The 24,573-nt window shown below is 36.2% G+C and overlaps 1 protein-coding gene across 1 annotated transcript; it reads right to left on the bottom strand.

Moving 5' to 3' along the window:
• Positions 1-1,340: 1,340 nt before the first annotated feature.
• LOC139960828 (ADP-ribosylation factor-like protein 8B) lies at positions 1,341-23,579 on the bottom strand. The gene is made up of 6 exons (XM_071959413.1): positions 23,318-23,579; positions 20,573-20,653; positions 17,039-17,112; positions 16,466-16,559; positions 14,209-14,347; positions 1,341-4,381 (listed from the first exon to the last, which is right to left on the bottom strand). The coding sequence occupies exons 1-6, from the start codon at positions 23,438-23,440 to the stop codon at positions 4,329-4,331; spliced, it is 564 nt and encodes a 187-aa protein (XP_071815514.1). The 5' UTR covers positions 23,441-23,579; the 3' UTR covers positions 1,341-4,328.
• Positions 23,580-24,573: the final 994 nt, after the last annotated feature.

Genomic DNA, 24,573 nt, shown 5'->3' with positions numbered 1-24,573 from the left:
TGAAAATGTATCTCATAGAAAGATGAGAGACAGATAAACCAGTTTCTAAGGGTTGAACATTCAATGATCTTTCATGGCTTTTGAAGTGCAGGGTTGAACATTCAATGATCTTTCATGGCTTCTGCAGTGCAGGGTTGAACATTCAATGATCTTCCATGAATTCTCCAGTGCAGGGTTGAACATTCAATGATCTTCCATGAATTCTCGAGTGCAGGATTGAACATTCAATGATCTTCCATGAATTCTCCAGTGCAGGGTTGAACATTCAATGATCTTCCATGGCTTCTGCAGTGCAGGGTTGAACATTCAATGATCTTCCATGGCTTCTGTAGTGCAGGATTGAACATTCAATGATCTTCCATGGCTTCTGCAGTGCAGGATTGAACATTCAATGATCTTCCATGGATTTTCCAGGTCATTGTGCAGTTATTCAACAGCACTGGCAGGTGTTGTGACCAACACAGGAATACAAGGTTATGCAGCCATTAAATACATTTGAAACACACTTTAATGAATTCTAGTCTTGGTCCATGCATAGGTACACTTTCATGAGTGTAACCAAAGAATCTAGTTTCCCTTTTTAGAGAGATCAATCAGAACTGCTTTTAGTACATAACAAAATTTAGAAACGTTAACATGCTGAGGGAGCATTATACAGTTTTTTGTTGCTACTAAAGTTTACCACTCTGTTGGTAATATGAACATCTATATCTGGTCTAAGTGTTATGAAATGTATTCATCGGAGAGTTTTTTTGTGTGCAAAGGAGTCCATATATAATCCTGGTCTACTGTGTTTGCACATTACCAAGACAAAGGAATGCTATACTAAGACTATGAGGGCAAAGCAGATTGACATTTACCGACTTGGAAATCTTTTAAACACAACCAATGCCACTCACAAAATGTAAAGTTTCAAGTAAGGTTCTGAACAAAACAAGCAGACATTTTAAAACATACAAGCAATGCTCTTTGTGGAATGAAGTAACACATGTTGCAGGTGCAATGGAACAAGTCATATCAATTACTGTACACATTATGACACTGATCACATCTTTAACCATTTCCTCTTATTCCCCACCCCTTCCCCCTTATTCCCCACCCCTTCCCCCTTATTCCCCACCCCTTCCCCCTTATTCCCCACCCCTTCCCCCTTATTCCCCACCCCCTTCCCCCTTCTTCCCCACCCCCTTCCCCTTCTTCCCCATCCCCTTCCCCTCTTCTTCCCCACCTCTTCCCCTCAACACATATACACTTTGTAATTTCACCATTAAACTAATACCTTCAAGAACTGTCTATCAACTTACAAGAGCTATCAAGTGCAACCCAAGCAGATGTTGAGAAATATGTCCCCACCGTTAAGAGCACAAAGTGACTGAAACCAGTGAAGGAGTGCTCAGAAAAAAACAAGAAAATACTGTGTACTTTCCATGATACTAAAAAAAAAAAAGATACATCGGATACCTGATAAAGAAAACCTGAAAATGATCTTGTGCAGGACTATCTCAATTCTACAAATTTCTTGTACCTTTAAATATAAGTCATAGTTAACTGGGAACTAGGTTACCATTTGAGTGCTAAGAGTCAAACTCTTACATTGTTTTTCCAACTGTTAACGATCTTTTCAGGTATAATGTTAGATCAATACTGAATTAAGGGAATAATCCCCACTTCCTTCATCTAATCTTGTAAATAACCCAAAAGTACAAAACTACTTGTAACATCTACAGGTTGAGTGCAAACAGCAATGCAATATAACTTGTTCCTCAATTATTTTCATGGTACAAACATACTGTGATGCAAGTCATTCTGTATATATTCCTCCAGTACATGATATCCTTGATTGACAGGTACTCAAGCGTGTGTTACTTGTTCACTAGCTTTAACCATAGTTGACTCACAAGCACATTGAATATGTACACAAACATGTTGCAGTAAATTAGGGATGCACCGGATATCCGGTCTGGCCAGACTATCCGGCCGGATAGTGAGCAATTATCCGGTTCCGGCTGGATATTTTTCAAAATCCGGCCGGATCTTTTTCAAAATCTGGCCTGAATTATTCCTTTAAAAGGTGTTGGTATTAACTTAAATCAATGTAAAGTTGTACACTATTTCCAAAAATTTCATTTTTCAAATCCACTGTTTCTAAAGATCAACCAAAATAATACAACTATCATACTTCTACTTCTTACTAATAAATTTCTTTTGTGTAATGAAAAAATCCAGTTCCGGCCGGATTTCATGTACTATCCGGCAAAATCTGGTTCCGGCCGGATCCAAAAATTTGGATCCGGTGCATCCAGTAAATAAGCAGAAACTTTGTCCACTGTCAAATTTACCAGCCAAGTTGTTGTTAGATTGTACGATGTGAACCAGTAACCGTACAACCATGTATGTACTCTTTGGTTTTCTCCACCAGTCAGGTTAGCAATGTTTTTGGGATGTGGTGTCAGAAAATTAATTGAGGCTACTTGCACAATATTAACTTTACTTTTATGCATATTTCTTATTTGGAATCACATAACAAGTACTGTGAACTTTATAAAATGTGATTAAAGCACTTTTATGCTCTGTCCTAAAAATAATAATTTAGCAACAGTAATGAACCAATGTACATCACTGGAGAGTTTAAATATGTCTAAGAAGCTCTATATTGCTTACCACAACACCTGGTAGTTTGACAGGAATCACACACAATTGGCTTAGTGACATATGAAAATGCTACCTCATGACCTTACAGTGCCTAATATTATTATTACAGTATTAAGTGTCAAAATGTTGTGATTCTCAATAACATTAATAACAAGGCAAGGGATCAACAATTAGACATTTTCCAAGGCAGAAGTTACACTGTGATTGGGAATTATGTGTAAAAAGATGAATGATTAACCAAATTTAAAAAACTTTCACATTAAGTAAATAAGCTGGTTTTACAAAAGAGATACTTTAAGATGCCAATATATTCACACAAAACATTTAGACCCAAATGGAAAGCATGCTTGGCAAACCGCTCTGGATGCCCAAACAAATACTGAAAACTCCACAAGTGCTGCTAAGATTCTTTTCTTTCAAAATAACATTGTAATGTGTGTAATTTTCTGGTAGCATACTGCCCTACTTATTTCTTTAGGAAAGTGTCATGTTTAGAAAAGTATTCCATATTTTAAATAACATTGCATGTTAACAGAAGGAAAGAGTACCCACAGATCTACTGCTTAAATGCAATGAATTTGAAGAAATTCTTTCAAATTAACATAAGGTGACCATATTTTATAAATAAGAATCTGGGACAAAATGTTGAATGTGGAATGTGTAGCCTGGGAAAGGAGTCAAAGGGGAGAAAAGAAAGTGCTAGTCTGGTAGAGCACAGACATGACATAATCAAGAGCAGGCCTAGGTCAGCACACGAGTAACACGACTTCTATGTCGTAGGAAACACTGTGCGAGGTATTGCTGTACATCTCTGTTTTGTAATGACGTGTAATTAAAGTAAAATGGGCAGGAACATAGATTTTGCAACATTTCTAAATCTTTTGTGAATAAAATGTCATATTTAATAATTTCATGAACTTCTTGCTAAATCTGGGACATTTTTAGGGACACTTGTGAATCGGGGATTAAACATTTGAATCGGGGGACTGTCCCCGAAAATCAGGGGCGTCAGGTCACCTTAGTTTAACACCTATTGGGAATTTAATGGGTGACACATGCATTTGCATCCAGGTTGTTTGCTGTTATGTTGCAGATTCATAGTAACCATCGACCAAATTACTTGCCTTTTTAGCTTGCTTGCAATGGCTTCACTGCTTTTAGACTTATAATCAAGAAACAAATTTTTACCAATTGAAAAATTCTCATTAACTGGATGGATAGAAAACACTTAGATAGACATTACTAAGAGATGTTTTCATATGGTTTACACAGGGGCAAGAGCTGCATTTTTCACTTTATTAAGTATTTTTTTAAGCAGAGCACTAAGAGAAAACCCAAAGCTTCACTTACTGAACCTAATTAACACATCAGAGCGGCTGCAGTCATTTACACATAATGTACTCCAGTATCTACAAAATCCCTCAAGCATTTAATTACTTCTGAATATTGTGAAACCTGATGGGATGGATTGCATTTTACACAGAAACACACTCTGTTCCAGATCTCCCAATGACTGTGATGCTGACCAATCTCTACTGTGTCTCCATCTCCTTCATCATGCTACTTGTTCTTGGTTTCTTAACATACTTCAAGTATGTCGGCAATGTTTAGTTCAGATAGGTTCTGTATACAACAACAAACTGCTTGTCCGATTTTTTACACAGTAGGCTAATCTCTTAACGAGCTCCACCTGACTTTGAATGTTGTATTAACCACTGAAGTGTGATGTCTGTGAAAATCAAAGAAAACAGAAGGAAAATCACATCATTAAACAAATTAAGATGCAAATTTGATAGAATAAGTACATGGATAACAGCCTCTACAAGCAATCCATATGAAATAGCATGCAGTAGATATTACCACCGATACTCCATTCAGCTCTGGAGATGTTTGTTATGATTGTCCACAGCCTCTACAAGCAATCCATATGAAATAGCATGCAGTAGATATGATCAACACTACTCCATACAGCTCTGGAGATGTTTGTTATGATTGTCCACAGCCTCTACAAGCAATCCATATAAAATAGCATGCAGTAGATATTACCACCGATACTCCATTCAGCTCTGGAGATGTTTGCTAATTGCTATGAATGTCCACAGCATCTACAAGCAATCCATATGAAATAGCATACAGTAGATATGATCAACACTACTCCATACAGCTCTGGAGATGTTTGCTATGATTGTCCACAGCATCTACAAGCAATCCATATGAAATAGCATACAGTAGATATGATCAAAACTACTCCATATAGCTCTGGAGTAGGGTTGGGCGATATATCGAAAATTATTATTATCGCGATAATTTTTTTTCAAGACGATATTTTTTGAGGATTGAACATATGACGATAATTTCTTGTGAAAGAAATTTGAAATAAATGTGGAAAAAAAAAATGCGATTATCCTTTTTCCGTTTTATGTGTAAATGTTAATCTAGCATTCCATGGTTGAGAAAGTTGGAAAGAAATAAAGTTTATCAACTTCATTTACTGACTTTTGAACTTCGTAAAAAAAAAACCGTCTTTTACAACATTGACTGTATAGAGGGAAAAACTCTGAAAATCAGTAGAGAAATTACCAATTGTGTACGAACAGAAAGTTGGTTCACCTTTCAAATTTTACGAAAGATCGAGCAAAATACCTTCGAAAAATTCACGCGAGACAGGCATATCGTGCTAAATGCAACTAATGTCATGTAAACAAGGCTCTAGTTCACCCATTTACGAATAAACCATAAGTCCACATCTGGTGTTAAGCGGGAGAAAAAGAAAGTATTTTCTAGAATTTCCCCCCAAAAAAGGAAAAATTAATATCCTACCATAGTTAAGTGTATAGTAAGTAGCCTAACCACTTCGTCGGTTACGGATCTCACGTAGCAACAAAAACATAACTTATTGTATTTTGCAAAGTTGACGTTTTCTACAAGGACATGGAAACAATATTTAGCATTTAGTTAATCATGCAAAGTGGCCTAAAATATGGGATTAAAAGGTTTACTTCCATAAAGATGGCCATACTGTAGCTATTGGGGCCTTGATATCGTGCTATGTCTGGTATACTGTAGACTGTGCCTGGTGTATCATGGGGAATAGATGGTTTTGTTCATGCGGAGGAGTCGGTTGGCTTGAGGTGTGTTTTTCTTACCTTAATGTTACGGGGATATTTACCTACTCTTCTTGAACGTCTAAGATAATATTTCGCATAACTTTACCGATCCTTTATTGACTGACCTAAGTTAATCTAGAGTGGAGCCAAAATAGTTTACTCCATGAAAAGTTTTTTGGAAACGTGCCAAAAATGTTAACAAACAGGTGTTAGACAGGGGGGTTGTTTGGCAATGTACCTGGGAAATTCGCAGCACATGTACTGTAGCCTACCGTGATATTTAAGTAGGGGTAAACACTGCAGTTGTAAACTGATGTACAGTACGTATAGTGCACGCTGTTCATTGTTAGGCAGTCTAGAAACGGGTCTTTACCGAACGTAGTTTGTTTCATATATATCAAAAGTTTTGTAAGTTAAACTTTTTAAAGATTGTAAGACAGATTAAATTATTTTCATTTTATCACATAATATAGCTACTCTAACTTGTCATTTCAAAATTTTCATCAGTTTCGTGACAATTTAAATTTAAAAAGTTGTCAGCATTTTCAATCCTCAACTTACGAATTTTTTATCGCCAGACACACAAAAATACTAAAATTTTCCTTGGTTATTTATTTATTTATTTTCAAGGGAACAGTTCATAACAAACTCATATATTCTCTTTGAATGTCCCCACCATATATCTATCTTTCTTCGTCCACTCAAAGCTCGACATTTACGCTAATTCTGATAGAGGAAAAATTATCGTAATTATCGAAATATCGTGATAATTTTTGAACTATTTATCGTGACGTTAAAAAGCAAATATCGCCCAACCCTACTCTGGAGATGTTTGCTATGATTGTCCACAGCCTCTACAAGCAATCCATATGAAATAGCTTGCAGTAGATATAATCAACACTACTCCATACAGCACTGGAGATGTTTGTTATGATTGTCCACAGCCTCTACAAGCAATCCATATGAAATAGCATGCAGTAGATATGATCAACACTACTCCATACAGCTCTGGAAATGTTTGCTATGATTGTCCACAGCCTCTACAAGCAATCCATATGAAATAGCATGCAGTAGATATAATCAACACTACTCCATACAGCTCTGGAGATGTTTGTTATGATTGTCCACAGCCTCTACAAGCAATCCATATGAAATAGCATGCAGCAGATATGATCAACACTACTCGATACAGCTCTGGAGATGTTTGCTAATTGCTATGAATGTCCACAGCATCTACAAGCAATCCATATGAAATAGCATGCAGTAGATATGATCAACACTACTCCATAAAGCTCTGGAGATGTTTGCTATGATTGTCCACAGCATCTACAAGCAATCCATATGAAATAGCTTGCAGTAGATATGATTAACACTAATCCATACAGCTCTGGAGATGTTTGCTATAATTGTCCAAAGTATCTACAAGCAATCCTAATAATCCTTATCCTTATGATAAGTCATATTCCATCCAGTTCTGGATGGACATCACATATCTACATGCAATCTATATGATAAGTATTATTAACAAAGAGTGAAGAACAATAGCCCAGGAAAAAATTTACCTCAAATTTACCGCGGTAACATACCACACTTTTACCCCGGTAAAACCGGGGTAAAAACGCGGTAAATTTGTTGTACATTACCGCGGTGTTTTGGCCCTATGGACGCGGTAAACCGCGGTTTACCGCAGTAAATTACCACAAATTTACCATGGTTTTACCTCACTTTTACCCCAATTTTACCGCAATTTACCACGGTGTTACCATACTTTTACCGCGCTTTTACTACACTTTTACTACGCTTTTACCCCAAATTTACCACAGTTTTACCGTTCTTTTACCCCAATTTTACCGTATATTTACCACGCTTTTACCACAGTTTACCGTACTTTTACCCCAATTTTACCTTAGATTTACCACGCTTTTACCTTAGGTTTACCTCAATTTACCAAACTTTTACCACATTTTACCCCAATTTTACCGTAGATTTACTACGCTTTTACTTTAGTTTTACCATGATTTTACACTAATTGCAGGACAGTTTTACCTTACATTGAGCATGATTTTGTCCTTATCTCAATTAGCATGTACACCATATATTCCTTTGAATTTCACCCATCAGTGTACTGTATTATGATTTGGCTATATGCCGTTACCCTTATTGTAATGGTTGTATGCCTGACATATAAGTCCTCAGTTGTAGAATGCATCAATTTTTAATTCATCAAATCCATGGAGGTTTCACACATGAGAAAGCTTTGTTGAATTTCATTTACCCTAGCTGGTATGATTCCTGACTCTCTTCTTTTGACTTGATTGGTAGTCCAGATTGGACTTTTGATCTCTTATTGTCCTCAAAGACTTGTTTTAAATGGAAAGAGTACTCTGAACATAATTACATAGACTTGTAGTCATTTATTGGACCTGACAGAGAATACCCAAATCTGAGGACACTGATTGGTCAATTTTTGTGTGCCACAGTGTTGAGGCACAGAACCTATGCCTTATGTGTGCTAGTTTATATAGTTCTTTTTTCATTTTAAAGGCTTTTAGGTTCTCCCTAATAATGAAAAAAGAATTAATTGTTGTCTCCTCTCAAATACATCAGGGATTCCATGAAGGAATTCTCTATGTATCTATCCTCTGCTTATTTTTTTTAGGAAAAGAGATGCATACTATAACATATAAGAATAGCAGTTTGTCTCTCTTCTTTATTCAACTCATATCCACAGGTAATTTATATTGCCAACATTAAGATATGAGTAGAACAAAAGGTTTGTCATATCAGTATTGCAAAAATATGGGACAAAATCATGGAAAAATTGCTGTAAATGTACCATCATGTTTCATAGTGTGACCCATATATGTTCTACTGTGGTACAATTATGGTAAATTTACCATAGTATAATTGCACCGTATAGTTTTACCCTATTTTTACTGTGGTTAATCATGGCACAATTGTAGGAATTTCACATATGTAGTTTATGTACCATATAAACTTACCCTACTTTTACTACAGTAATATCATGGTAAAACTATGGTAAATTTACCGTAGTAAATGTACCACACTTTTACCCTACTTTTACCGCGGTAATACCATAGTAAAACTGTGGTTAATTTACCGTAGTAAATGTACCGCACTTTTACCCTACTTATACCGCGGTTATATCATGGTAAAACTGCGGTTAATTTACCGCAGTAAATGAACCACACTTTTACCCTACTTTTACCGCGGTAATACCATGGTAAAATTGTGGTAAATTTACCGTAGTAAATGTACCACACTTTTACCGCGGTAAAACCATGGTAAAACTGCGGTAAATTTACCGTAGTAAATGTACCGCACTTTTACCCTACTTATACCGCGGTAGTATCATGGTAAAACTGCGGTAAATTTACCGCGGTAAATGTACCGCACTTTTACCCTACTTATACCGCGGTAATATCATGGTAAAACTGCGGTAAATTTACCGCGGTAAATGTACCGCACTTTTACCGCGGTAATACCATGGTAAAACTGCGGTAAATGTACCGTAGTAAATGTACCGCACTTTTACCCTACTTATACCGCGGTAGTATCATGGTAAAACTGCGGTAAATTTACCGCGGTAAATGTACCGCACTTTTACCCTACTTATACCGCGGTAATATCATGGTAAAACTGCGGTAAATTTACCGCGGTAAATGTACCGCACTTTTACCGCGGTAATACCATGGTAAAACTGCGGTAAATGTACCGCGGTTGATTTTACCACAATTTTACCACACATTTACCCTATTTACCACACATTTACCATAGTTTACCGCGGTAAAATTAGGGTACATTTTTTGCTGGGAGACCAATGATGGGATTCAAAAGACTTTGATCTACCTCTGTCGCTCCTCCCCCCTCCCCCTTTAATACATGTTATTACATCACCAAGTTTGGTAAAAACTTTGCCATAGGATGTGTGAGCAATCGCCTTTCTGCCATTGTTGATGGACGTACAGCTAAGTTAGTACATGCAACAATTCACATGAGAAGATTTAATGTAACACTGCAAACAATTTTAAGACAAGAGCATCAATGATGCAGTATCTCAATACTGGAAGTTTTAATTTTGATTCCTAATTTCAAATCTTTGCTCTGTCTCTACAATTATCAATATCAATCATGGTACAACAAATATATAACTTGCATTTTTGCTACTTTGCCACGAATAGTCTCTGCAGGTTACACTTTATCCTGCTAGTCTTGCCTTTAGCGCTTATTGCCTGTTAGTCGAAAGAACGACGTTGCAAGGTTTAGTAATGTCATAGAATATTTAAGAACTTGTTTTTCATGTGGTATCCTTCATCTTAGGTCAGTCTCTGTTGGACTTTTTGGTCATATAGTTTGATGTCAATGACAACAGCCAAATTAGAAGAGGCGAACAACTCGACCATATTCTTGATGCCTGCCTTGAGAGCTAGGCCTATTGACCTACTGTATGTTAATGTAGACTGTAGTGGTGACTACCATCAAAACTGTGTCCACTTCTAGATATCAAAACAACCCACGTTTTTCCATCTCAATTTTTCGGACATGAAGATTTCATGGATTTATGACTTGGAAAAAATAATGTAAAAGAAGATTACAAGTTTTTATATGCAAGTGATGGGTGGCCTCCTCTTCCCCTAATAGCCACCTCAGTTCCTCTCCATTTTGTTATTTTACTTTAATTTTTTGTACATTTGATGTCAAACATTACAGGTTCAAAAGAAAGCTAAACATACTTCTTATAACCTTATACATCTTAGGCCTATATCCTTATAAATAAAACATAACCTTATACAATTTTTATTGTCTTATCAAAGTTGTGATGCTATGGCCGGCTCCTCTTTTATACGTACCCATCAAACAAACTTACCCTGGTCCTTCCTAGGAAAAGCTGTCTGAACACCAGTACAATGCTAATGTGGCTATCACTGAAAGCCTAATAGGCCTAGTGGCCTATATATATATATATATATATTTTTTTTTTAAATTGCACTAGGCCTACAGTAAATAGCCTTCAGAAATACAAGAATGTGTATACGTAATTATACAAAATACATGAAGGGCAATCAAACAAACTTATCATGGCCCTTGCTCTGAAAAGCTACCTGAACACCATTATAGTGTTCAACCGATTATGCATAACAGAAAATACCGATTACTGATTATTTTTTCATAATCGTACCGATTCCGATTATTTGAAAATGAGAAAATATCCCGTTTATACGAAATCGGCAATAAAGTTTGACAGAAACAATTATTGTTGTGATTTTCCCCAGTTTCCTTTTGCTTCGTTGTTATACAAGGCTCTAAGGTACCATTTTGTATGTACCAAATTACCTCTGGAGTTTCTCGGAAAGAATTTTTTTTTTTTAAATTTCCAAAATACGGAGATATGACATCCTACCTAGTCAGCACTGTGCTAAGCGAATGGCCTAACCACCTCGACGTAAATGTCACCTGTTAATGGCTTGAAATGGGCTACGAATAGTTACTCAAAATATCCATCTCAAAAAGTATCTCAGTCAAACCATCCATCTGCAATCTTTACCAAAGTGTAAATTTTAATGACATATTGCCTTCATTCCGACAATATTTTGTACTTATTTTCAGTATTATACCGTTTATGAACAAATAGAAATGTTACGAACTTGAAGTTAAACATACCTATTCGTTACCTATATAACTCCATTCAGGTTCAATTAGAATGTGTAAGCTTAGGCCAATCAAACTGAAAAGCAAATTGTACCATCGTAACTTGTTTAAAATTACTCTAAAATGTAATACCAGATTGATGTAAAGAAATAATAACAACTAGAAACTACTCCAATATAAAATATAACATTCCCTCTATAAGACATATCACTTACATTACCTTCCAAACAAATGCCGATTTCCAGCAAATTGAAAGTTGTAAACTAAGCTACGCAATTTTTTTTTTTTTTTTTTTTGCAAACCGATGTTTAGGCTACATTTCCCATTGACTTAGTGTGGTTGTTAGGCTAACATGTGGTCGAAGATTGCAGTTTCCGTGGATATTTTTAGTTTTTATTTGCGACACAACTAGAGCGAATAAACAGATGTCAAGTTTAGATTTCCATGCAGTTGATTTAGTGTGAAGTAAGGCTACTATGTGGTCGGAGATTTGTGAGGATTTTAGGTTATTTTCGCTGGTACTGCAGGCCGTAATTTACCACGGGAAGTTCCCGGTGATTGTGCGCGACCCTCTCGCACTGCTTCAAATTTTGATGCGGGGTGAGAAAACTGCGCGATTCGCGATGCAACTGCAATTCCTAGCTAAAGCAAACGCATGTCACAATTAATTTTACACAGACACCTGATATAAAGAGGGCGATTTTTTTATATTTCATTTTTCTTTTTCGCACTCGTAATTGTGCTTTAGGAGGGCTTTTTAGCACTTGCGAGGGCGAATCACCCGTCGCCCCCGCTTATTTCCTACCCTGTCCAGCACATTCCTGAATTCGCGAAATTGCTATTGCTGCTATGCTTACTGTGCCAAGAAATATGCAGCCAATAACCACGAAGGAAGCAAAATCGGCGACCCTGGCAGCCTAATTTGATGAAAGTATACACTGTGAAAGACGTATAGGGGGTGCCTTTTTTTAATATTTCGTAGTAAAAGAACAAACCTAATTCATCAGTTGATATTTTCAACTTCCATATGTTTTTGAATAATGATATTTTCACCTTCCATATGTTTTTGAATAATCGGTATGACATAACTGGTATTCCACGTAATTTTTACCGATTCCGATTATGTACCGATTATGCAATATTCGTACCGATTCCGATTCCGATTAGGTTAATCGGTTGAACACTACACCAGTACTATCCTTAAATGGATGTTACGTAGAATTCAGCAGTACAGAATGTAATTAGCATGCAATACACTAACACCTCGCGTACCTAACTACAGAACAGAAAATTGTTCGCGAGGGTAGCCATTTTCGTATATCTAACATGTAGCTGTTATGAGTCATAGCCAATCTGCTACAAAACAGACTTGGGGGCGGGGCTTAATCATCAAAAACGGACCTTTCTACTAAAAGTAGGGGAGGCAGCTCAGTGTTGTTTTAAGAAAGAAAAATCATTTAAACATCAAATAAAGCAAATAAAAGCCATTAAATGTCATATACATGTAGTAAAATTCTTATTAATACCTACCTGTAAACAACAAATGGAAGTTTAAAATTTTAATAAAATATATAATACATAGGACCCTATCTTAGACGATACCACTGTTGAAAGACAGTTCTATTCTATTCTCTTTCATAAAACATAAGTTTTGGAGCGTGTGCAAAACAGGTGTGACAAAGTGTGTTTTCAGTCCAAATTGGCCCAATTTGGACATAAATCGGTGAAAAAGTCACAGAATGAGATACAATTCTGGAATAAAAAATAGTAACTTTTGTTGGTCTATATGATATATTCTTGCTCTGGAAATTCCAGAGAAAAAGAACTTTGTTTGAAGACGCTGAAAAATTTTTAAGAGAAGAGAAAGTCCCACTTACTGTTACAATATCTCTATACATGTAATGTATTGAGATAAAAAATGGTTTCACCACTGTTGAATTCACATGATCAGCAAGATTGATGCAGTCATTTGGAACTATTTACAAGATTCTCATACTTCTTCCTGGCTTCAAATGAACTTTCAACTTAACAGAAAACAATCATATTTTGTGGAGAATGATGTACAGTAAATGACTTTTGTCTTTAATTTTGACTTTCAGGACCAGGTAGCTATGGTTTGCCGGGCAATAATAGATCTGCTTAACTTGTTCCTTTTTCCATCACTATTCAAAGCACCTGCATCACATCTGCTTAGATTTCACATTTCAGTGGTAAAGTACAAAACATATCATTACATTTATTCATAAAATAGAAAGGAACTTAATGTACCATTGCACAGCACTTTATCCCTTGAACGACTTTTAACCTTTTTTACAGACTGTAAACTTTCAAAATCATTAGTAAATATCTGTTGCCTTATTGAAGGAAATATAATTGACCAGACTTATGATAGCCACTTGGTGACGCATTGAACTACATCACTCAAATCCACGTAATAGCAGCATATTCTTTTCACTGCACATAAACAAATCTTTAATTTAAGCACAGTTCATCTCTTATACTACTATAAGGCTTGTGCACAAATTGCAGGAGTGTATAAAGTTTAGGCTTATTTTTCTTGCATCGATCGACATGATTATAGGGGATTTAGTGAGACTATTTTTAGATGTTAAACCATCAGGTTTTATCGCAATACGTCTCCATTGGGCATTGTCAACCTCAATAAACTGCTACTGTATGCCTGCACTGACTTTTTTCATTCTCAACTTTTTTATATAGTGTTCCATTACTTCCTTGCCGTGGTTTATTTTGTCAATCATATTTAGTGACATTTACTTACCAATATTTTCCTTCTCCTTGCACGAAATTGAGTAGCAACAAATTTCTCTGTCCTGTACTGCTGACAAGTTCATCTTTTCAATGAGATCCTTTTCCACGAGAGCATTTGGCAAATCTCGTTTATTACCTAAAACTAAAACCTGGTAGAGAATAAGGAAAGCTAATAAATACTGTACATGAGCAGCATGGATCACAGTAGAATCAAGCTAAGCTTATACCAGTAGTACAAGAGTCCTGATGATCCTGATGATTCAATCAAAATACTACTGGAGGGTACACATTGGCATATATTACTGTGATGTATACCAACAATACCTTGAATAGCTGGTAAATGTCATGTTTGCTATTGTAGACCCTTCAGTTACAAAAGACCTATCAATTTACACAAGTACTGTGAGATCATTATGGTAGACCACCGTACTACGTATGATCCTATATGTACAGCATGTCATTGCTGTATTACTTTGAGTGCAGAGCAGAGGACATACTACCTTCTAGTACTAGTTCTACTGACAATGATTCACACAATTATATTACTAAACAAGCTGCTTTCCTTAAAGGAATTGTCTGGTGAAAGATTTTTTTGAAAACATATCTAAGTTATAAGAAATTTCACCGAAAATTAAGGAAAAAATTAATCTGTATACAAACGCGGGTTTTGTTGTGATTACTGAAGGTACTGTACGGAGCGTGGGTTATGTCGCAATCTGCATTAGCGTAGATGACGTCAGGTTCTGTACTGTTCAAATCATATTGGAAGTGTCCATCCTTAACGATTAAAAATTGTTTCTCTGTCAAACGCAACATTAGCGTTCTCATACTTTGACAACATGTTTGGAAAATTATGTATCATTTTTTAAGGTAACTTCTTTGTGCCACCAGACAATCCTTTTAAGTTACAAAAGACCCATCAATTTAAACAAGTGCTGTGAGATCATTATGGTAGACCACCGTACTAAGTATGATCCTGTATGTACAGCATGTCATTGCACTGTATTACTCTGAGTGCAGAGCAGAGCACATGTTGTACTAGTTCTACTGACAATGATCACACAATTCAATTACTAAACAAGCTGCTTTCCTTAAGTTACAAAAGAATCAGACTAATTCAAGTTTATCTGTTTTAAAGTTTAATTTTATGCAAAGAAAAGTCATTTATTGTTATGCTGATATTTTGGGCATCAATGAGCTGAATCTTGTTGTTATATGACAGTTGTAAATTACTTAAAAAGATCCTTGTGCACAAGTAAGTACTGGAGTGTAAGTGGTTGCCATAGCAAGGACATTTATTCCAATATCTCAGAAAGTTTGTTAAGCTGATATTCACTGTTACCTGTAACATTAAATTATTTTCAAATATCAGCAAAAAAGTGACAAAATGCTAGACTTTATTCATAATAAATTAATATTCAGAAAATGCAATGAATGCCTATCTTTCATGAAAACCATGAACTGTATAGAGTAGCTACAGTTATTTCATACTTTCACTTGCAAAAGGAAGGAAACAGCAATTGTTGTTGGATGCATAATTATGTCATGCACTTTGTATATATCTGCTGTATCAAATGGGATAGGTCTCAGACTGACTTCAAGGAATAACTTAGTGTTCAAGTGTTGTGTAGCAGTTTGACTTTTGTCTCAATTCTGTACAGTAGTTATTGTGTACAGAAACTAATACATCTTTGCACCTGTATGGAATGTGAACATTTTGCATCGTATATTGCTATGCGATACCGGATAAAAATGTTCCTGACTGACTCTGCCAGACTTATAGCTGTTAGCCTATTCCAGTGTCATGAAAGTTTCTTAAAAAAGTGCAATAGCAAGTACTGTAAATATTAGTATCTAATGGGTGATATATCAAGATAAATTTTGCTTACTTTGTTATCGCAAATGACCTTAACTTGCACCAGAAACAGTGAGGTATTAAACTCACTTTCAACCTTGTGTATTTCAGCCACTCTTGACCTTTGACCTGCACAAAAACCACTTGGGTTCTTATACTTACTGTACTGGTTATTAATGCAGACCTAGCAACTTTGCAAGAGATTATCTATTAAACTGACCTGCCCTTGCACTAGTACAGTACACAGTAAGTCAAGGTATATTTATACATGGTTACTCAAAAGGTGCTTCATAGCAATAGAGGATGATTCCTGTTTTTCAGTCAAAAGTAATTACTTTACAGAACACAATCCACTTAGTTGAATGAATACTCAAGAGGCAGTAACTGTTACATAGTGCTGTGTAATACTCACCGGAATGCCTTGCAACTGGGGTTTGTCCAACAGATTGTGAAGTTCATTTCTTGAAGCTTCTATCTTTTCTAAATCTGCAGCATCCACCATATAGCTTATTTTAAAGTATGAAAGAAAGACAGGGAAAAAAGATGTAAGTATAGCAGGCACACAGTCAGTAAGATATCTGTAGATGCTGTAGAACCAGTAGCAGGTAAGATGCTGAACTTGGAAAGGTGACTTTTAATTAATGACAGTCATTGTATACAAAAGAGTTTTGTGTACAGCCTTGTCTTTCAATTTCATTTCCTCCAGTGGTGATACTTCCTTACAAACATGTTCATTGAACAGATTTGTAGTGAGGCCATACTCATATTATAGCATACTGTACAGTAGTTGCCATGTACTCAGCCATATCAATTTGTACATGTAATGGGTGCATTTTGGAAATCTAGTATACTACACTGTATATGCTGATGCTGGAGTAAGCAATTGTACTAACTTCAACTCACTCATAACAAGGGAAACTGGGAAAGTACAATACTCATGCTGCTGCTGTACTCATACTATTTTGAGGTAATATATGAAACTTACACAATACAATTAACACCTCTGCAATATCTCTCCCACATACTCCTGAAGCGTGGTTGTCCTCCAATGTCCCATAACTGCGGAAAATTAAAAATGTAGAAATTATTGTTCACATATCACATAAATGGAACTTAACTTTCTATCTTAATTTCATAAATCAACATTACCAAAAGCTTAAGTCAATCCCATAGTCCATAGATATTAATGGACTCAAAGAATATGTGTAACTATGTATGTCATAACAAACAGACTCATTACAAGTAGTTCTGAAGTGCCAATGACACTTCAAATGTACAGCAGTACTTAGTTAATCTCTCACCTCCACAAAAACTAGGCCTCTAGTATGGTATCTGTCAGAGATTGTCTTGAGATAGTGTGTTTGGTTTCACATTGTGACCTCTGGTGACCTCAAATGAACTTTGACCTTCTCAAAAGACTTTCTCTGCTTAATATGAGGTATAAGTGTACTAACTATGAAATTTATCAAAGCTTCCCTTCTGGTTAATATGTGTTTGCAAGCAAGAAGACATCAAAAACACACAAACCTACTGTATTGTCACTTTATGAAAGTATCTCCACCCCAGTGATCATGCTAATTTCACAGGCAAACACCACATGTAACACAATAACTATATCTCTTCCAGAAAAAATTATCAGAATTTTTCAACATAACGCGTTTTGAGTTATTGGCTGTCAAAGCCGACCTCTTTTGTACATCGGAGCAACTTAACAACTTCATAAATTAATCTTGAGAAAAGCTACAGTAGAACTGAAATTTGTTTAGGTGTACAGTAAGAACTTTACACTTATAATTAAAGTAAAAAATCAAAATAAAATAAAACTGTTAGCAAACTGCTTATCCACTAGAGAGCCTGTGTAATAGAATGTATAAAAGTAAGTTGGCCTGACGTTTCGATCCTAGCAGGATCTTCTTCAGAGGCTAAATGACAAGTAACAGTAACAGAAGGGACAAAAACATGCACAGAATACAACCTGTCTGTATTCTGTGCATGTTTTTGTCCCTTCTGTAACTGTACTGTTACAGTACTTGTCATTGAGCCTCTGAAGAAGATCCTGCTAGGATCGAAACGTCAGGCCAACTTACTTTTATACATTATAATTAAAGTATTATACTTTAATTATAAGTATAAAGTTCTTACACCTAAACAAATTTCAGGGTTCTAACTTTCAGTATAAAACCCTGACAGCTCTAACATGGTTACTGTACTTTGGTAAAAAATTTGGCATCAAAACCCCTACCTCATGCTGAATCGCAGCATGATATAGCAACTTTAGAGTTGCACAACTTGCAAATATATTATATATATTATTTTGTATTGTTTGTACTAGACATAATAACCTCTGAAAGTACTGGTTTAATGGTTTAGGAGCAATTCATCACTAAAAATAGCACATCTTTAAGTGAAAAGTACAAAAATCAAATATTTTGACACTTTTAAGTTAACCTAACTCTACAAGACGATATTTTTGTAACCTATTTTTTTATATTCCTGTTCTATGGGATAGACTCTATGTATGCATCTGTAATAGAAAGGTAGTAGGATGTATAATTGCTGAGAAATGAGACCTCAAAAGTCAAGAAAATGCCAAAATGCCACGGTGGCGACAAATAGCGGAATTTCAAAGTGTGATAAATCAGCATTTTGTGAAGCAATGCAACTGAAATTTTCAGAATATTATGGTGTTCCAATCATACAACAAATTTGGGGATTTTTGGAGAGGGTGTACCAACAGCCATCCGTGATTTGACATGGAATGACCCTACTACTAGACATCTATACCTGATGTAACATTGATGTCTAGGACACCACAATGTAAACTGTATATGAAATGACATGCAACTCTAAAGGACAAGGTTTAAGCTCATCTTTATGTTGGAGTCGGTGTCAATACACTTTATCAACGTAAGTGTATTACAGATGTGTACTGTGTACAGAACAATTGTAATTGGGTCCCCTTACGTACAGTACTGTACACTGTAAGTAACACAAGATCAACAATAGGACACCATATACTGTACTTTACATGGGTATTGCAAAATTTGTAATACATAGTTTTGAAAAGAATGAGTTCATTTTCAATTCAATTGAAACAAAAGAGATCTGTAATTTGTTGTCTTACGTATTAAACAGATAATATACAATGCAGCAATGTCTTGGAATGTGCACCAAAAAAAGATTTACAAAGTAACAAATTTTCCCCTAATTTTATCAAAGACACTGTTACATGTATACTGTAAAATTTTACAAGAAAGGCATATCCTGGTTTACCTACTTTTAATCAATATTTCTAGATCCAATATGTCTGTCCCATGACCAAATACAGCTTGGTCTGACATGTAGCACTTGGAATATAGGCATGGTTTGAGAGTACAGTACAGCACATCTACTAAATCCACCCTGGTCCCTACCTAATGCAATGACCCACATAATGAAGTACCTACAAGTTTCACTTTGGAGGTATTGGCCCTATTGGGATTAGTTTTCAGACTTAAGCCTACTGTATGTTGACCTAATAAGATGGATCCACACACCAAGTATGAAGTTTACCCACCATTATCTTTTCGAGTTACTGTGTAAACAAGCAAGTGTCACATACATACACACACACACAATCACCAGCGCATATATTCCTTTGCCTCTGACAAGGAATAAAAATTTCATCCAAGCTTCATTCTTTGGAGTTTCGCATTGAAAAACTGTTTAGATTTTCAACTCTGTTGAGCTCAAATGAACTTTGACCTACTGTACACTCTTGATGCAAAAGGTTTTATGTAATTACTACGGTGAGTCTACTCTATACACAAGGTGCGAAACTCACACAAGCTTTACCTTTGAAGTTCAATCATGTTCAGACTTTGACCTATGTTGAACTTACATTAACTTTCATGTAAATAAACAGCCATAGAGGATTCACATACCCTAAGGTGAATGTACTGTACATGCCAAGTAAGAAATTCATTCAAGCTATACTTTCAAATTAACCATTGTGAATACAGTTCCTAGATTTTGACCTAGTTTACCTAAAATGAACTTTGACTTCAACCAATTTCAATAGGTTGGTGTACTAATCAAGAGAGGTCTACGTACCACGTATGAAGTTCAACCAAGCTGCAAGTAATCATGTTAAGGGGTTTTCAGACTTTAACATCTGTTGATCTTCATCAATTCTGCATACCAATATGAACTTCAACCAAACTGTACTCATTGAGATCTTTTGTTTAGAAGGGGCATCACATGCACACACTCATACAAATACGTACCACACCATGATCACATACAATAGATTTCTGTAGATTCCTTTGTCAATGAATAAAAAAACTGAGAGGCAGCCCAGACTTAATAGCTGGATTGGTTAATGTAGAATGCTTCTCAACTACATAACATATACACTAGCCTTTTTCCTTGTAAAATCTGCCCTGAATGACACCTCAATGAGGTGTCCTTATTGACACAGTATCTAGCAACCAAAGTCATTTAGCAATGAGTACATTACAGCTGAGAAGAATCACAATACCTTGATGGTGACATTTCCTTTGGTAACTTTCCTCATGTTGAATCCAACTGTGGGAATCATATCTTCATTGAACTGACCAGACTGTAAAATAAAGAAGATAAAACAAGCAGTTACTTTTTAACTCTGAATGCCCTTTTAAGATGTACTTTGTGTTAACTTTAGCACAATCTTGTAGCACCATACATACATGTTTTGAAGAATTAAATTAATTATACAAAATGTAAATGACATTTGGGTTGTTTGTTTCTCTCACTATGACCTTTATCAGCATCCATGGCAATGGCACTTTATTTTCAAATTAACTGTGCCAACCATTGCCTCTCTGTCATTCAGACACATGTAGGTAGGGCTACCATACTTCTGGATTCCTAGGATACAGGTCATAATTTAGGGTTCAAATTTTGTGTAGCAGTTTTGAATGCTCCAAACTTTGTCTCTCAAGAAGTACTATGGTTCATGTGTAAAATAAGTGTGGTACATCTTTGGGTTTTTATAGCCATTTTGACCATATTGCATCTATTGTGTGATGTGATGCCAAACTGAATTATTTTCAAGCTAAATTATTTTCTGGGACACTTCCTCCTTTTTTCTATCTTACATCATGTGTCTTTGGGTGAATTAACCTCTCTCCAGACTGAAACAACTTGTCCTCTTTCTTACAGCAGAAAAAATATGGGAACTACATGTAGACTGTACAGGCATTTTACAGTGTCACGGGGACTGCAGTGAAAGTATTAAGGGTGTGACCGTTTAAACGATTAACCGTTTAACCGGCCGCAAATGCACTACCCGTTTAGAAATCACAAACCGTATAAACGGAAGATTAAAAAAAAAATCAAATACATTTTAAACATGAAAATTATTTGAAAATATGTAAAGAACTGAGTAATGTACTGCAAACTATCAATAAAAAACAGAAAAACGATGTTTTAGGCATGAATAATGTGTTCAATATAACTATAGTAGTAGGCCAATAGTCATGAGCTCATGATAGTGTCCTCAATTCATTTTCTCAGTTTATATTTGCGACATACAGTATATCACCCGTGTACATCGATCAATGGCATGGTGAAATCCCGCGTGAAAATATGTTGACCCCAAAAGACGCAAATGGTCGTTCTAGAAAGTACCATAATAACATTAACAACAAAAGACCAATTTGCTCTCTCAGGTCCGCACGTGTACAGCCATTTTTTTCACACATGGTAGTATACTGTGCATTCATTGCGGGCGGGATTGCGGCAAACATAAAAGAAAATGAATGAAAATGAAAAACCTTACGATATTTTTCACAAATATTGATGCTTAGATAAGTGCTTCCTCACAATCAACGAGCCGCCCCAAAATTCGCTCCGCTTACGTAAACCTTCTATATATATAACACGTGGAAAAACCCGAGTTTTCACACACATAATTCCCACTGACATTGGTCACAGAACCTAAGAAGGTCATTGACATTCGAACTTGCCCAAGTTCATCGCACCATGGGAACGACACTACACATTGAACATGATGTTACATTCTCCCGCCATCTGGACACCGAGTGTAAATTTTGGTGTAATATGCAAATTATGAATGGTACTGCGCTGCGCGGTTAAAACTTAACCTATTGCGACACAAATTTTGGGAAGCTGTAGGTGAAGTAACTTTGTATCAAATGTAAAGTACTGTATCATGTATGTGACACAAGAGAAAGAAAATGAAATCGGAGGCTGCTCAAACCAGTTTCAACTTGATTTTTACAACCCATCGCACAACATGTGGGTGCGTAATTTGTTTTCTAAACATGACTTTTAATGAGTAAGCAGGAAAGGTGGGTAAGTTTGCTAAGTTAGGCAAGTTTTTGTTTAAAATCTTGTGATAGATAGACAAATATATTGTTTTTTTTTCAAAAGTTACGATGTTGCCAAAGGCCGAGTTATATAAATTCAGTGATCTGAACTTCTGAAGACCACGAATACTGATCATGTGTGTTATTGTTTTCAGCAATTATTACACGAAATGTTCGCAATATTATTGGGCCTAATTAGTAATTAACATACATTGATCGTTGTCTTGTTGCCAGAATTGCTACCTGCTGGAAAAAAAACCTTAATTATTGTACTCATAATGTCCTATTTTCATTAAAAGTCGAGTGATGGTGCGTCAAAAAAGCCGCAATCGGGAAACGGCGTTTAAACGTTTAACCGATCGGCAGGTGATACGGTTAAACGGTTAGCAAAATATCCGTTAGGTCACACCCTTAGAAAGTATTACTTCCCTTTCATCCTGTAATTGTGCAATATTTTCAGATAAGCAGAGCAGATAATTTATTTAGATTTTTTATAGATAAGTCTATTTAGTATCATTTAAGAATAGCAATGAGTAACTGCACTATTCCTTTTTACCATACAAGTTTTCAATTTTGGAAAATCATAAGTGCAACTGTACAAAAGCGTGTGATGAGTACATAGGCCTAATACAGAAGACTAGGCCTAGTCTAGCCCCTGTGCATAAGCTGCAACACTTCGTCCTGGATATTATCAGGGCTGATACTCAAGCTCTGTGATACTACACAAACTTCTCAAATGGTACAATGGATGCATAGAGTGGCTGTGCAATGTGAATCTGATGTTAGTTATATCCCTTAGCAGGTAGGCATATACTTGACACTATTTGCACTGATCGAAGCATAAGCCTGCGCTTAGGCCTATGTTTGTTACTTCGTAGCCTAACGTAGTTCGTAGACTAACGTACACAACATACCGAAATAACGTTAACGAAAGTGGTCTTCCCGGAGTACTGAAGACCTACTAATGTCAGTTCCATTTCCTCTTTCCAAAACAGACTCTTCAACCAGTCTAACAACTTACTGAAGAAGTTATACATATTGAATTTTGGGGGTTTTAGCCTTAAAATTAAAAAATCTTAGAGGTTAGTTTCCTTCAAACAAATCAGATTCTGAGTTAAAATTGAGCTTTCATGCTCGGCAACCGTCGGAGTCGAGTCTGTACCTTATGTATGTGATATAAACTAGCTAGCACTGAAACTGAAAACGTCTTGAATCAAGTTCGGTCTATTTGTACGGGGTATAATTAACTGTATTGTCGGTCTGTTGTCTTATCCAACATCGAGTTGATCAGGCTAGTTTCACCATAAATACATTTACTTGGTTACAAAAAGTATTCGGAGCTCATAAACAGTTTTTAACTCTGTGATAATGAAAAAGGAAACAGACAACACAAACGCGATTACAAAATGGTGTAAGTGACGTACAGAATAGTACAATTTGGGTTTCAGGCGGTCACAATGATATACCCAGGATAACAACAAAATGGTTCCCCGAGTAATAACAAAAAGTCATATGACTGTATTTTGAACGCACGTGAATGACGTAAATTTCTATTACGTGTGATCATTTGAGAATCATGACTTTAGGCGTAAAAGTTATTTCGATATGTTTTAAAACTCTGAAACACTGTTATCATTCAGGTTGTATTTCTTAGCCACTTTTAACTGTGGGTTAATAACCCTCCAAACATATCAACTAGAGTAACTGGACCGTACTTGAGTCTAACCACATCAATGCATCAGTACGTGATGTAGATCATTGACTCTAACACAAAGCATACTCTATATAATCGGCACTGACTTACACATCATCAAATGGTCTCTAATTCCTTGCAGAACTTTCCATCAGTCAGTGGCGGCGGAACCGGGGGGGGGGCTTGGGGGGGCTCAGCCCCCCAATGAAAAAGTTAAGGGGGCAAATGCATGATAAGCCCCCCCCCCCCCAATATTTACCAAGGCTCCGAAACGTGCATCTGCCCATTTTTCAATGCATACTTGTCGATCTGTCCAATGCACACGTATACTATATAGGTGTAATAATTTTAGTAATTGCTGGGGGACCCTCGGCCCGTCCCCTGGCTATAGACCACATTGTCACCCCAACCGCGTATTCATGCCCCGTTAAAAGTGGAAGCAGTGAGTGTGAGTACCGGTAAGCGTAACACAACTTC

This window comes from Apostichopus japonicus, chromosome 20, assembly GCF_037975245.1.
Source record: "Apostichopus japonicus isolate 1M-3 chromosome 20, ASM3797524v1, whole genome shotgun sequence".
NCBI lineage: Eukaryota > Metazoa > Echinodermata > Holothuroidea > Aspidochirotida > Stichopodidae > Apostichopus > Apostichopus japonicus.
This window is presented reverse-complemented; position numbering and strand designations above follow the sequence as displayed.

Coding starts and splice junctions, on each gene's coding strand:
- LOC139960828 (XM_071959413.1), bottom strand. CDS start 23,440: ATGTATAACTTCTTCAGTAAGTTGTTAGACTGGTTGAAGAGTCTGTTT. Junction 20,654..23,317: donor CTTTCGTTAACGTTATTTCG/GTATGTTGTGTA, acceptor TTTATTTTACAG/TCTGGTCAGTTCAATGAAGA. Junction 4,382..14,208: donor CAAGGAGAAGGAAAATATTG/GTAAGTAAATGT, acceptor TGATTTTCACAG/ACATCACACTTCAGTGGTTA.